Here is a 15,278-nt window from a genome sequence, read left to right on the forward strand (position 1 = left end):
TCCGCGGCTCTGCCTGAATTCCTGGTGTCCCAGGAAAGCCTGGGAGAGGTTGGAGCCACTCCACAGTCCCACATTTCCGTGGCCTGGGTCGTTCCCTGCGTTTCCGTCTCCATGGCTGGAGCTGCCACGAGCGGGAGTTGTGGATTCTCCTTCTGGAGACGAGGGAGAAATGAGGGAATGGGTTTCTGTGGTGGGAAGGGACCTTAAAGCTCAGCCCATTCCACCCCTGCCATGGGCAGGGACACCTTCCAAGGACCAGGTCACTCCAACGGGGCTGGAAAAGGATGTGGAGCTCGAGGAAAACCACGGGGTGGTTCTGGACAAGCTGAGGCCCAGCCTGGACCTCCTCAGCCACTTCCTGCAGCCGCTGGTTGGTTTGAAGGGGTTTTAATTTGGTTTTTTGGGCAAATGTTGAGGAAAAAGCTGCTGGAAAGCTGGGATGGGGATGGAGGATCCCATTGCTGGGAGGGAATGGGAACTGGGGACATTGTGAGGGGATGGGGGACATTGTGAGAGGGTGGAGGAAGGACATTGTCACTGTGAGGGGATGGAGATAAGGGACATTGTCACTGTGAGGGGATGGAGATAAGGGACATTGTCACTGTGAGGGGATGGAGGGACATTGTCACTGTGAGGAGATGGAGATGGAGATGAGGGACATTGTCACTGTGAGGGGATGGGGATGTGGGACATTGTCACTGTGAGGGGATGGAGGGACATTGTCACTGTGAGGAGATGGAGATGGAGATGAGGGACATTGTCACTGTGAGGGGATGGGGATGTGGGACATTGTCACTGTGAGGAGATGGAGATGGAGGGACATTGTCACTGTGAGGAGATGGAAATGGAGATGAGGGACATTGTCACTGTGAGGGGATGGAGGGACATTGTCACTGTGAGGGGATGGGGATGGAGGAACATTGTCACTGTGAGGGGATGGAGGGACATTGTCACTGTGAGGGGATGGAGGGACATTGTGACTGTGAGGGGATGTAGGGACATTGTCACTGTGAGGGGATGGAGATGGAGGGACATTGTCACTGTGAGGGGACGGAGGAAAGCGTTGCTGTGAGGGGACAGGAACACCATGGCTGTGAGGGGATGGGGGACATTGTCATTGAGGGGACGGGGACACCATGGCTGCGAGGGGCTGGGTTCACAGCCGGTCCTCAGGTCAGTTCGGTGCCGGTGGGGACCCGGTTGGAGTCGCTCCCGCCCCAGCCCCGGGGGCTCCATGGCGGCGCCCGCCTCCCCCTCAGCGCCGGCCCCGGGCGAGCCCCGCGCCGCAGCCCAATCAGGAGCGAGAACGGCTCTGATTGACAGGTGGGCGCGCCGGCGGCCCCCCGGGGAGGAAGCGCCTCCGCCAATCGCATCGGGGGAGGGCCGCCGGGCCGACCAATGGGAGCGGCGGGCGGGCCGCGCCTCTGGGCGAGCTCCACCAATGGAAAGCTTCGTGGGCGGGCCCTCGCAGCAGAGGGGCCCAATGGGAGGCGGGCGCGGCGCGCGTGCGCAGTTGGCGCTCGGGCGAGCGGTGCGGCGGCGCCGGGCGGAGGCGGAGGCGGCGATGGAGCCGGGATACGGCGGTAGGTGCGGGGCGGCCCCGCGGCGCCGCCGCTCCCTCGGGGCGGTGGCGGCTCCGTCCCGCCGCTGCCTCAGTGCTGGCTCCGTTACCGGCGGGAGAACCGGGTGGGGGGGGCGCCCAGCCGTTGCGGGAAGCGCTGCGCCCGCCTCCCGTGAAGGGCCTGCGCCGCTGATTGGCTGAGAGCCCCGTCGCTCAGCGACAGGGCGCCGCTGATTGGTTGGGCGGGCTCTATGGGGGGGGCTGTTCCCTGAGGGGAGCGCGGGGGGGGGGCGGAAATGGCGCCGGTCCCATTTCTGAAGACGACACAAAATGGCGGCCGCGGCCCCGCCCCCGCCGCGTGCGCCTCAGTTTCCCCCTCTCCTTCCCGGTCCCGCTGGTTGCGAACCCCGAGAGTCCTGTACCCTCCTCAGGGGGGTCCCATGTCCCACTCAGGGGGTCCCATTCCCTCCTCAGCTTGGTCCCATCCCCTCCTCAGGGGGGTCCCGTGTCTCCTCCGCAGGGAGACCCGTCCCCTCCTCAAGGCGCTCCCACTCCCCTCATGGGTCCCCCCTCCCGGATCCTCCCACTCGGATCCCGCTGGGATCCCCCCATCAGGTCTCCCCCTGGATTCCCCCTCCTTGGATCTCCCCCAAAATTCCCTGTGGATCTCTGAATTCCCCCCCCCCGCCTCAGATCCCCTTCCCTGGATCCCCCCCGGGGTTGTCTTTGCCCCCCGAGGTGTTTCCTCATCCCCGGTGTAACAACATCCAGCCAGGAATTGTCAGTGGAAGCACCAGGGAGCGGGTGGGATCCCTCTGGAATCCCATCCGGGATTGCAGCAGCACCAAAAGGCTGTTGAGGCTCTTCAGCCTCCTTCCCTGGCCCGGGGAAGGGATTTATGAGGGGAAAATCCCGTCCTCCTCCACCAAAAGGGCGTCGACTTCCTTGGTGTCACCGGGATCTGCGGATCCCGCCGGGATTTAATGTCCCTTTAAACCAAAATCGAGGATGCAGAGGTGGGAGTTGGAAGAAAGTCACCGAAAAGGGAGTTTAACAGCTGGATATCGGTCATTTAAAGCCCCTGGATGGAGTTTATTTGGATGTCAGAGGGTGGCATCCGACAGCATCCCAGAGCCTGGATCCTCTTCCCGCCTGGATTCATCCCCCCCTTCACTTGTATCCGCATTCACGGGCACAAAAGATTCCACATGGATGAGTTTTCCTTCAAATTATGGACACAAAGATCCCACGAGGACAGTTTTTCCTTCCCTGCTGACGGCACTTCCCTGGGTTTTATCCCCTGATCGGGATTGCAGCGGGATTTATAACTAATCCAGCTCCTGCCTGGCCTTCCCTCATCCCTCCACGTCCTGCAGGGATCCTGCAGAATTCATGGATACAACCCATGGACAGAGATCCTTCAGAATTCATGGATACAACCCGTGGGAGATCCTTCAGAATTCATGGATACAACCCATGGACAGAGATCCTTCAGAATTCATGGATATAACCCATGGACAGAGATCCTTCAGAATTCATGGATACAACCCATGGACAGAGATCCTTCAGAATTCATGGATATAACCCATGGACAGAGATCCTTCAGAATTCATGGATACAACCCGTGGGAGATCCTTCAGAATTCATGGATACAACTCATGGACAGAGATCCTTCAGAATTCATGGATACAACCCATGGACAGAGATCCTTCAGAATTCATGGATATAACCCATGGACAGAGATCCTTCAGAATTCATGGATACAACCCATGGACAGAGATCCTTCAGAATTCATGGATATAACCCATGGACAGAGATCCTTCAGAATTCATGGATACAACCCGTGGCCAAGGTGGGAATCTGAGCTGCAGCATCTCCTCCATCAAGCTTTTAAATCCTTTTCCGGCGTTTTCGCTGTTCTTTGGGAATAAAAACCAGGATTAAAATCCCCTTGAATGAGTGTTAAATCAGCCTGGGGGCTCTTTGCCGAGCGAGTCTGGAGGAACAACTTGGAAGAGTTCAGGCACCTCCGAGTCATTCCCGAGAAAGATTCCGTTGGATTCATGGAATTAACGAGCTGCTTAATGAGGGATCTTCCCTTTGCCTCGTGGGACTGGGAATGGAGCAAACTCCATAGGGGGGTTTTATCGTGGATTTTTCCTGGTTTATGGTATAAAAGCGAAGGAATTCCGAGAGTTTGGGGTTATTTGGGGTTTTTTAAAGGATGTGGAAGTGGGAAAAGCAGCCTTGGTGGTTTGAATCCCGTGCCTGTTGAGGTTTTGGAGCCTGTTTGATCCCCCAGCCTTGCAGGCAATATATTGATTTAATTGAAATAATTCCTCGTTCCCAAAAGGCAAACTCTTCTCCCTGGAGAAACTCCTGCCTGGAAATCAGGAATCGTCACCCAGGGCACGCTCAGCTCCAGAAAATTCACCACCTGCTCCTTTCCATGTTGGTTTTTTCCCCCTGCTTTGCTCTTAATTCCGTGGTTTTTATCCCGGGAGAGACGGCGACGAGGATTCGCTCCGAGAGTTTTCCCTCGTTGGGGGCGTTTCTGGAATATTCAGTTCCACAATTAGCCACGGGGCCGTTAATTAGCGCGGGCCTGAGGTGGTTGTTATCCCACATCTCCGTCCCTGGGAAGAGCGGGATAATGGCTCGGGAAACACCCCGGGACACAAAACCAAGGAGCTTTATCCCGGAGAATCCCGAGGGACCGAGAGCCGGGGTTCCTTTGGGCTGGAATTTGGGATGAGCAGCCTCTCTTTTCCTGGGGGTTCCGGGCAGGGCCGGGCTGGTTTTGCCTCCTGGATCAACATTCCCAAGGTTTTCTTGGAAATGGCTTAAAACTGGAAGGGGGGGGGAGCTGGGATTGGTTGGGAACACGGTTTGAGGGGCCTGCCTGGAAAAACCTTTCCCTGCCTTGGCATCGCTTCCCTTTCCCGCTTTTGGGATGATCCCAAAGTCCCTGATTCCAGCCAGGGCTCGGGATCACTGGAGATCGTGGATTTGAATCCATGTGGAAGATGGAGCCGAGCTCCGGCCGGAATTCCATGGAATTCCCTCCCCAGGAGGCCAAGGGACGGCTGGAAAAGCCCAGCCCGGCATTTGGAAAAGCCCAGCCCGGCATCTGGGAAAGCCCAGCCCGGCATCTGGGAAAGCCCATCCCGAGGGAAAGGGGAGCTGGGCTGGGAACAACCTCCCCACGCTGCCAGTGGGAAGGGGAATTATCTGGGAATGTGTGTCCTGGTGGGATCTGTGGATCCTGGTGGGATCTCTTGTGTGTCCTGGTGGGATCTGTGGATCCTGGTGGGATCTCCTGCCTGTCCTGGTGGGATCTCCTGTGTGTCCTGGTAGGATCTGTGTATCCTTGTGGGATCTCTTGTGTGTCCTGGTGGGATCTTCTGTGGATCCTGGTGGGATCTGTGGATCCTGGTGGGATCTCTTGTGTGTCCTGGTGGGATCTCCTGTGGATCCTGGTGGAATCTCTGTGTCCTGGTGGGATCTGTGTGTCCTGGTGGGATCTCCTGTGGATCCTGGTGGGATCTCTGTGTCCTGGTGGGATCTCCTGCATATCCTGGTGGGATCTCCTGCATATCCTGGTGGGATCTCCTGTGTATCCTGGTGGGATTTCCTTTGGATCCTGGTGGGATCTGTGGATGCTGGTAGGATCTCCTGTGTATCCTGGCGGGATCTCCTGTGGATCCTGGTGGGATCTGTGGATCCTGGTGGGATCTCCTCCCTGTCCCGATGGGATCTCCTACCTGTTCTGGTGGGATCTGTGGATCCTGGTGGGATCTCCTGCCTGTCCTGGTGGGATCTGTGGATCCTGGTGGGATCTGTGGATCCTGGTGGGATCTCCTCCCTGTCCTGGTGGGATCTCCTCCCTGTCCTGGTGGGATCTCCTCCCTGTCCTGGTGGCATGTCCTGCTTGTCCTGGCCCTTCCCTGTTTCTCCCCCCTGGAAAGGAGCTCCCCTTGCTGCCGGTCCTGGAGCGAGCGGATCGAAGGCGCCTCGTTAACACAAAGCTCTTAATTAGCACTGGGAGGCTCAGGGAGCTCGAAGTGTTTCCTCCAGCTGGGATCCCCCACCGGGATCCCCGATATTCCCAAGGGAAAAGGAGGCTCCTGCTGCCATATCCCAACGGGAACATCCCTCCCCCAGTGCCTGGGGGGGTTTATCCCACCATTCCCTGGAATCCATGGAATCCTGCTTTCCCTGCCAGAACATCCCCTCGACCTTTAGGTTGGGGGCGTTTCCCAAGGTGGGATGGGGCTGGAATTGGGGACTTTGTTGGGATTGGGGTCGGGAAGGGGAGGAACAGCCCCCCCTGCTCACGGCCCTGCTCTTTTCCCAGGATACGGCACCTGGAGCGCCGGGACCACCAACACACAGGGTGAGTTTGGGGGACCCCCTTGGCTTCCCCCTTTTTCCTTCCCCTTTTCCCTCCCCCTTTTTGCTCCCCCTTTTTTCCTCCCCCCTTTTTCCTCCCTCTTATTCCTCCCCCTTTTTTCCTTCTCCTTCTTTTTCTTCCCTTTTTCCTCCTTCTTTTTTGTCCCCCCTTTTTCCTTCTCCCTTTTCCTTCTCCCTTTTCCTCCCCCCTTTTTTCCCCTCTTATTCCTCCCCCTTTTTTCCTCTTCCTTGTTTTCCTTCCCTTTTTCTTCCCCCTTTTTTCCTTCCCCTTTTTCTTTTTTATTTCTCCCCCCATTTTCCTTCTCCCTTTCTCCTTCTCCCTTTTCTTCCCCCTTTTTCCTCTCCCCTTTTCCTTCCCCCTTTTCCTCTCCCCTTTTCCTCTCCCCTTTTTTCTTCCCCCTTTTTCCTCCCCTTTTTTCTTCCCTCTTTTTTTCTTCCCCCTTTTTCCTCCCTCTTTTTCCTCCCTCTTTTTTCCTTCCCCTTTTTTCCTTCTCTCTTTTCCTCCCTTTTTCCTTCTCCCTTTTCCTCCCTCTTTCCTTCTCCCTTTTCCTTCTCCCTTTTCCTTCTCCCTTTTCCTTCTCCCTTTTCCTTCTCCCTTTTTCTTTCTCTCTTTTCCTTCTCCCTTTCTCCTTCTCCCTTTTCCTCTCCCTTTTCCTTCTCCCTTTTTCCTTCTCCCTTTTCCTCTCCCTTTTTCCTTCCTCCTTTTTCCACCTCCTTTTTTCCTCCCCCCTTTTCCTCCCTTTTTCCTTCTCCCTTTTCCTCCTCCTTTTTCCTCCTCCCTTTTTCCTCCCTTTTTTCCTCCCCCCCTTTTCTTCCCTTTTTCCTCCCCCCTTTTTTCTCCCCTTTTTCCTCCCCCTTTTTCCTTCCCCTTTTCCATCTCTCCCTTCTTCCTCTTCCCCCTTTTCCTTCCCCTTTTCCTCCTCTCTTTTCCTTCCTCTTTTTCTCCCCCCTTTTCCTCCCCCCCTTCCCTCCCCTTTTCCCTCCCGTTCCCCCAGCAGGAATTCAGGAGATGTTCTGACCCCTTTTCCCAACCCCTTCCATTCCCTTTTCCTGCTCTTTTCCTGCTTTTTGAAGGATTTTCTGCCCTCATCCCAATTCCTTCCCATCCCAAACAATTCAACCTGTTCCCCAAACCCCCCAAAAAGCAGCTTCATTCAATTACCCCTTTAATTATCCTAATTAACCCTCCTGCCTTCCCCCTTTCCCGTTCCCTGCCGGGGCTCCAGCCCCTTTTCCCAGCAGGTTTTTGGCCCTTTTCCCGTCGGGATTTGGGGCTTTGGGAGCTGAAATTCCCTTTTCTCTCTGTCCTGCCCAGGTTCCTACGCCACGAACGCCGCGAGCTGGCAAGGTGGGGGTGCAGAGTCTCGTGCTCATAACACTTTAATATCAATGTATTTTATGGTGTAAAATACCTTTAGTCTTTATAATATTAAAAAGTGTTTATAAAGTTTGTATATCAACATATTTTATGATATAAAATACTTTTAGTCTTTATAATATTAAAAAGTGTTTATAACACTTTAATATCAATATATTTTATTATGTAAAATACTTTCAGTCTTTACAATATTTAAAAGTGCTTATGACACTTTAATATCAATGTATTTTATGATGTAAAATACCTTTAGTCTTTATAATATTAAAAGGTGTTTATAAAGTTTGTATATCAACATATTTTATGATATAAGATACTTTTAGTCTTTATAATATTAAAAAGTGTTTATTACACTTTAATATCAATATATTTTATTATGTAAAATACTTTCAGTCTTTACAATATTTAAAAGTGCTTATGACACTTTAATATCAATGTATTTTATAATGTAAAATACCTTTAGTCTTTATAATATTAAAAAGTGTTTCTAACACTTTATTATCAATATATTGTGATATCAAATACGTTTTTTTTTTCTAATATTAAAAAATCCTTATAACATTTTAATACTGTATTAGGATATTGAATACCTTTAGTCTTTATAATATTTGGAAGTGCTTATAACACTGTGATATCTATATATTTTATAGTATAAAATACCTTCAGTGTTTATAATATTAAAAAGTGATATTAAGTACCTTTTATCTTTATAATATTAAAAAGTGTTTGTAATACTTTAACATCAGTATATTAGAATATCAAATACCTTTAGTCTTTATAATATTAAACAGTGTTTATAATGTTTGAAAATCAACATCTTTAATGACATTAAGTATCCTTAATCCTTACAATATTAAAAAGTGTTTATAACACTTTATTATCAATATTTTACTGTATCAAGTATCTTTAGTGTTTTTAATATTAAAAAGTGTTTATAGCACTTTATTATCAATATTTTACCCTATCAAACACCTTTAGCCTTTTTAATATTAAAAAGTGTTTACAGCACTTCATTATCAATATTTTACCACATCAAATACCTTGAGTCTTTTTAATATTAAAAAGTGTTTATAACACTTTTTTATCAATATTTTACCCTATCAAATATCTTTAGTGTTTTTAATATTAAAAAGTGTTTATAGCACTTTATTATCAATATTTTACCCTATCAAACACCTTTAGCCTTTTTAATATTAAAAAGTGTTTACAACACTTCATTATCAATATTTTACCACATCAAATATCTTTAACGTTTTTAATATTAAAAAGTGTTTATAGCACTTCATTGTCAATATTTTACTGTATCAAATACCTTTAGTCTTTTTAATATTAAAAAGTGTTTATAGCACTTCATTATCAATATTTTACCACATCAAATACTTTTAGCCTTTTTAATATTAAGAAGTGTTTATAATGTTTGAAAATCAACATCTTTTATGACATTAAGTATCCTTAATCCTTACAATATTAAAAAGTGTTTATCAATATTTTACTGTATCAGATACTTTTAGTCTTTTTAATATTAAAAAGTGTTTACAGCACTTCATTATCAATATTTTACCACATCAAATATCTTTATTCTTTTTAATATTAAAAAGTGTTTATAGCACTTTATTATCAATATTTTACTGTATCAAATACCTTTAGTCTTTCTAATATTAAAAAGGGTTTATAGCACTTCACTGTCAATATATTATGATATCAAATAGCTTCGTTTTTTACATTATATTTTTATCATTAAAAATTTATATTAAAAAGATTTTGTAACACTTTATTATCACTATATTACGAGACTAAATACCTTTATCCTTTACAACATTAAAAAGTCTTTTATAACCTTTTAACCCCAGTATATTTCAGAGTATAAAACCTGTTTTTAGTGGCTATAATGACAATAAAGAGCAGTTTGTGAGGTGTTTAAAGTTGTTTTGTGCCCCCCCAGGCTATGAGGGCTACGATTATTACACCCCCCAGAGCTCGGCCGCTCCCGCCGCCGCCTCCTACGCCTACGGAGCCGCTTCCGGAGCCTGGGAGCCTCCCAAGCCTTCGGAGCTGGGCCTCAACTCCGACGGAGCCGCCGCCGCCGCCTACGGAGCCGACGGAGCCGGCCCGGAGAACTCCGACTCCATCATCGCCAAGATCAACCAGCGCCTGGACATGCTGTCCAAGGAGGGCAGCGCCGGCGCCGCCGAGGGCATGGACGAGCACGAGGGGTGAGCGGCGGGATGGCGGGAGAGGGGCGGGATGGCGGGAGCGTTCCTGGGATAGGGCATTCCCAGGAGAGTGGCGGGATAACGGGAGCGGGAACGGGAGAACGGCGGGATAATGGGAGCATTCTCAGGATAGGGCATTCCCGGGAGACTGATGGGGTAATGGGAGCATTCCCGGGAGACTGACAGGATAACGGGAGTGGGAACGGGAGACTGACGGGATCACGGGAGCATTCCCAGGATAGGGCATTCCCGGCAGACTGATGGGATAACAGGAGTGGGAACGGGAGAGTGACGGGATGATGGGAGCATTCCTGGGATAGGGCATTCCTGGGAGACTGATGGGATAATGGGAGCATTCCTGGGATAGGGCATTCCCAGGAGAATGACGGGATAACGGGAGCGTTCCAGGGATAGGGCATTCCCGGGAGAGTGATGGGATAATGGGAGCGTTCCCGGGATAGGGCATTCCCAGGAGAATGATGGGATAACGGGAGCGTTCCCAGGATACTGATGGGATAACGGGAGCATTCCCGGGAGACTGATGGGATAATGGGAGCATTCCCAGGATAGGGCATTCCTGGGAGACTGATGGGATAACGGGAGCATTCCCAGGAGAGGGTATTCCCGGGAGACTGATGGGATAACGGGAGCATTCCCAGGATAGGGCATTCCCGGGAGAATGGCGGGATAACGGGAGCATTCCCGGGATCAGTGCTGGGATAACAGGAGCATTCCCGGGATACTGCTGGGATAACAGGAGCACCAGGAGTGAGGCATTCCCAGGATACTGCTGGGATAACGTGAGCATTCCCGGGATCAATGCTGGGATAACAGGAGCTCTCCCTCCATCAAAAAACCGCTTTTCTTCAATATCCCTGAACTTCCCCCAGAACAAGAGGACACAGAAAACCATCAGTCCTGAGGGTTTAAAAACCCCCCTATCCCGTTTTTCCGGCCCAAACCCCTTGGCTCGGGCTGGGAAGGGCCAGGAAAGGATGGGAAGGGCTGGGAAGGGATGCAGGGAAGTGATTCCAGGCCTTGACCGTGCTCTCCCTCCATCAAAAGTTCAATATCCCTGAACTTCCCCCAGAACAAAGGTGCTGCAGGGCACAGGGTTTAAAAACCCTCCTATCCCGTTTTTCCGGCCCAAACCCCTCGGCTGGGGCTGGGCAGGGCCGGGAAGGGACGCCGGGAAGCGATTCCAGGCCCTGACCTCTCCCTCTCCCCCCGCAGCTCCTTCCGCTTCGAGTCGTTCGACTCGTACGACTCGCGCCCGTCGCTGGGCGAGCGGGACCTTTACCGGGCCGGCTACTCCGACTACGGCGACGCCGCCGCCGAGCGCGGAGACTCCTTCGGCGCCGCCGGCTCCGGCTCCGGCTCCGGCCACTTCGACTCGCGGCGGGAGCAGCCGCGGAGCCGCGGGAACGGCTTCGGGCTCCTGCGGGGCCGGGGGCAGAACCGCGCCCAGAGCCGGGGCCGCCTCGGCGCCTTCGGCCGCCCCGAGGGCTTCCCGCCCTCCTCCAGCTCGGAGCGCCTGTCGGCACGATGGAACGAGCTCAACTACCTGGGGGCCGCGCGCGGGATGGGCGGCGCCGGGGCCAACCGGCTGCCATCCCTCTTCTCCCAAGCCCTGGTGCCCGAGTACGGCGACTACGGCGACTACGGGGACTACGGCGACTACGGGGACTACGGGGACTACGGGGATTACGGGGACTACGGAGACTACGGAGACTACGGAGAGTACGGGATGATGGGCATGGGAATGGGGCGCTACGGGAACGCGCCCTACGGGATGGGCCGGCAGCGCAACAGGGACAGGATGGGAGCGGCCCCCTGGCACGGGAACACCCTCGCCGTGAGTCCGGGAACGGGGAATGGGGGGGATTCCTGGGAGAGGGAGGAGTTGGTTTGTGGGGAGTTGGAGGTGGAATTCCTTGGAGAAGGAGGAGTTGCTTCATTGGGGTTCTTGTCATGTCCTGGGGGATTGGGGGTGGAATTCCTTGGAGAAGGAGGAGTTGGTTCATGGGGTGTTGGGGGTGGAATTCCTGGGAGAAGGAGGAGTTGGTTCATGGGGGTTCCAGCCATGTCCCAGGGGGGTGGAGGTGGAATTCCTGGGAGAAGGAGGAGTTGCAGGTGGAATTCCTTGGAGAAGGAGGAGTTGCTTCATTGGGGTTCTTGTCATGTCCTGGGGGATTGGGGATGGAATTCCTTGGAGAAGGAGAAGAAGGAGTTTCCGTGGGAACCATCAAGGCAGGGTGGAACAGTTTGACTTTAACTCTCCCTTGGTGCCTGGAATTTCCCTGATCCCAGCATTTCTCCCTGGTTTAGCCCAAGAGAAGAGGCTTCCGGAGCCGCTCCGGGGGCCGCTCCGACGGGGAAGGGGGTCGGAAGCGGAAACAATCCCAGAGCGGGGACGACCCCGAGGCCAAACAGCCCCGGACCGACAGCGAGGGCGACGACTCCGACAACGGTACGGCCCCGGATCCATCCCAAAGCCGCCCTTTTCCCGGGATTTCAGGGGTTTTCCCGCCTCTCCCGGGGTTTTATCCCGATCCGGAGCTGCTTCTTCCCCCCCTGAGTTGTTTCCCTTTTTTCCCGCAGCGGACGAGGGAGAAGGAGAGGAAAAATCCGGGGATGAAGGTGACAAAGGTGTAAGTGGCTCCAGCATCCAGGGAAAATGTGGGAATGTTGTGGCTGCTCCGGGGGGTGGGATGTGGAAAATCCCCCAGAAATCGTGTTTGGAGCCCGGGTATCGTGGGAGGATTTGCCCTTGGAATTCCCACGGGGATCACGGGCGGATCTGCTGCACTGAGGGGGCTGGGAAGCTCTGGGAGAGGGAAAGTTGGGATCCTGGAGGGGGAAAGTTGGGATCCTGGAGTGGGAAAGTTGGAATCCTGCCCCTGGATGTGGCTCCTGGGGAGGCTCCTTAGGGCTGAATCCCAATTTAGGGGGATGTTTCCAGGCAGGATTTGGATCCTGGGGGCAGGTTTGGGGTCTGGAAAGCTCTTGGAGTGGGAAAGTTTGGATCCTGTGCCTGGATGTGGCTCCTGGGGAGGCTCTTTGGGGCTGAATCCCAATTTAGGGAGGGGTTTCCAGGTGGGATTTGGATCCTGGGGGCAGTTTTGGGGTCTTGGAGTGGAAAAGTTGGGATCCTGCCCCTGGATGTGGCTCCTGGGGAGGCTCTTTGGGGCTGAATCCCAATTTAGGGAGGGGTTTCCAGGTGGGATTTGGATCCTGGGGGCAGGTTTGGGGTCTGGAAAGCTCTTGGAGAGGGAAAGTTGGGATCCTGGAGGGGGAAAGTTGGGATCCTGCCCCTGGATGTGGCTCCTGGGGAGGCTCTTTAGGGCTAATCCCAATTTAAGGGGATGTTTCCAGGTGGGATTTGGGTCCTGGGGGGCAGTTTTGGGGTCTGCAGATCCAGGAAAATGAGGGGCTGGGGGAGGTTCAGGTTGGACATTGGGAAAAATTCCTTCCTGGGAAGGGTTGGAAGGGGCTGCCCAGGGCAGGGCTGGAATCACATCCCTGGAAGTGCCCAAAAAAATCTGGATGTGTCCCTTTGGGGGGGGGACATGGCTCAGGGGTGGCCTTGGAAGTGCCAGGTTGGGTTGGACGATCCCAAAGGTCTTTTCCAACCTGAACAATCCCACGATTCCACGACGTGGATCCCTAATCCCTGGGATCCGAGGGGTTTATCCCCATCCCTACAAACGAGGGCCGGCGAATCCCGGAAGGACAGGAGGGAATTCCCAACAGGAATAACCCCGGGGGTCTCTCTTTGTGCTTCTCTTTTCCAGGAGAACCGGAATGGGGGGGATTGGGCGGAGCCAAGGGGGGGTCCCCCCATTCCCGGGGTCCTCCCGGAACGATCCCGCTCCGGCTCCATCCGCTTCCCGCCGGGATGCGCCACCAGCTCCACGTTGGGATCCCGTCACCCATCCAGGTGCTGCCCAGCCCGGCACGTGGAATTGCCCCTCTGGAAAACCGGGAAGTGCCCAAAACCACGCGGATGTTCCCGTGATTCCCACGGCATTCCTTGATTTCCCTGCCCTGCCAGGCAGAGGGAAAAACATCCCGAGCCAAGGGATTTTCCAGGGAGGCTCCCCGGGATCCCCCTGCTTTGGTTCAGTCCTTAAATTAGGTGGGAATTCAGGTGTGTCGAAGAATCCAAGGAATTAATCCAGGGAAGGGCGGCTTTCCCTGGGAATTATCCAATTATCCACCTCCCAACTCGGAGCTTTCTGCCCCAAAACGTGTCAGGGCTTCGGACTTTTCCTCCTTTTCCTTCTTTTTTTGCTTTCCTGATAATTCTCAAGGAATTATTAGAGGTTTATCCAGGGATTCCCGAGGAATTCTTGGGAATGGGACGTGAGGGGCAGGTCCCAAACCATGCCCAGGGAAGCAGAACCGCTGGAGCTCCGGGATCTCCCGGGATTTTGGGGCTTCGGGAGCTCCGGGATCTCCCGGGATTTTGTGGCTTTGGGAGCGGCTTTTTCAGCCCCTGGGGAAAAAAGGGGGGAACAGGGAAAAAAGAAAAATAGGAATTTTGGGGCAGAAAGCAGGAAATTCCCTCCGGGAGAGGAGAGGGAGGGGTCTGGAAAAGTCAGGGCTCTTCCCGTTCTCCCTGGCCTGGTTTGGGAGTCTTGGAAACCTTGGGAAGAGGTCGGAACTTGGGAGAGATTCCGGAGCCCGACGGGAGTCGGGAGAGCGAAGAGATTCCCCCAAATCCAAGGGCTTTGGGCCCCCAAAATCCCGGGAATAACTGGGATGGGTTCCCGCAGCATCCGGGGACGGCGGCGAGGACGACGACGAGGAGGTGAAGAAGAAGAGGGAGAAGCAGCGGAGAAGGGATCGGATGCGGGATCGGGCCATGGACAGGTGAGCCCAGGGATGAGCCAGGGATCGACCAGGAGCGGAATTCCTGGGAATAACATGGAAAAATCCGCGGGGGGGTCGCGTTCTGGGGCTCCTCGTCGGGATTTCGGGAGGGTTTTCCCGGGTTTTGTGCGGTTTGGGATGGGGAGGCACCAAAGGGGGGGGAGACGTGGGCGGGAAGGGCTGGGAAATGATCCAGGGGGGAATTAAAGAGGGAATAACCGGCATTCCTGTGGATGGGAAGGGCTGGGAAATGATCCAGGGAGGGAATTAAAGATGGAATAACCGGCGTTCCTGGATCCCGGGGCATTCCTGAATCCCAGGGCATTCCTGGATCCCGGGGCATTCCTGTGTCCTGGGGCATTCCTGGATCCTGGGGCATTCCCGGATCCCAGGGCATTCCTGAATCCTGGGGCATTCCTGGATCCCAGGGCATTCCTGAATCCTGGGGCATTCCTGGATCCCAGGGCATTCCTGGATCCCATGGCATTCCTGGATCCCGGGGCATTCCTGAATCCTGGGACATTCCTGAATCCTGGGGCATTCCTGGATCCTGGGGCATTCCCATGTCCCAGGGCATTCCTGGATCCTGGGGCATTCCCAGATCCTGGGGTATTCCCAGATCTTGGGGTATTCCCATATCCCAGGGCATTCCCAGATCCCGGGGCATTCCTGGATCCTGGGGCATTCCTGAATCCTGGGGCATTCCCAGATCCCAGGGCATTCCTGGATCCCGGGGCATTCCTGTGTCCCAGGGCATTCCCAGATCCCGGGGCATTCCCGGATCCCAGGGCATTCCTGGATCCAGTTCCCCTGTTCCTCATTCCCAGTGTAATTCCAGGAT

The 15,278-nt window shown here is 53.3% G+C and overlaps 1 protein-coding gene across 12 annotated transcripts in view; it reads left to right on the forward strand.

The window, feature by feature from the left end:
• Positions 1 to 1,489: 1,489 nt before the first annotated feature.
• AKAP8 (A-kinase anchoring protein 8) overlaps positions 1,490 to 15,278 on the forward strand; it is a 23,163-nt gene continuing 9,374 nt past the window's right edge. For 11 of the 12 annotated variants that reach the window (XR_007901173.1, XR_007901177.1, XR_007901174.1 and 8 more), the window contains exons 1-8: positions 1,491 to 1,583; positions 5,919 to 5,957; positions 7,290 to 7,322; positions 9,292 to 9,562; positions 10,796 to 11,417; positions 11,891 to 12,032; positions 12,164 to 12,211; positions 14,341 to 14,437. Coding sequence is in view for 6 of the 12 variants with exons in the window: in XM_051774289.1 (XP_051630249.1) it covers positions 1,565 to 1,583; positions 5,919 to 5,957; positions 7,290 to 7,322; positions 9,292 to 9,562; positions 10,796 to 11,417; positions 11,891 to 12,032; positions 12,164 to 12,211; positions 14,341 to 14,437 (1,271 nt within the window). In the remaining 6 variants the exon portion in view is untranslated. Of the gene's footprint in view, positions 1,584 to 5,918; positions 5,958 to 7,289; positions 7,323 to 9,291; positions 9,563 to 10,795; positions 11,418 to 11,890; positions 12,033 to 12,163; positions 12,212 to 14,340; positions 14,438 to 15,278 lie in introns of all 12 variants that reach the window. The other variant, XR_007901172.1, reaches the window with a different exon arrangement.

Source organism: Manacus candei, unplaced genomic scaffold, assembly GCF_025592945.1.
Source record: "Manacus candei isolate 608988 ecotype Guabito, Panama unplaced genomic scaffold, ASM2559294v1 h1tg000194l, whole genome shotgun sequence".
Classification (NCBI taxonomy): Eukaryota; Metazoa; Chordata; class Aves; order Passeriformes; family Pipridae; genus Manacus; species Manacus candei.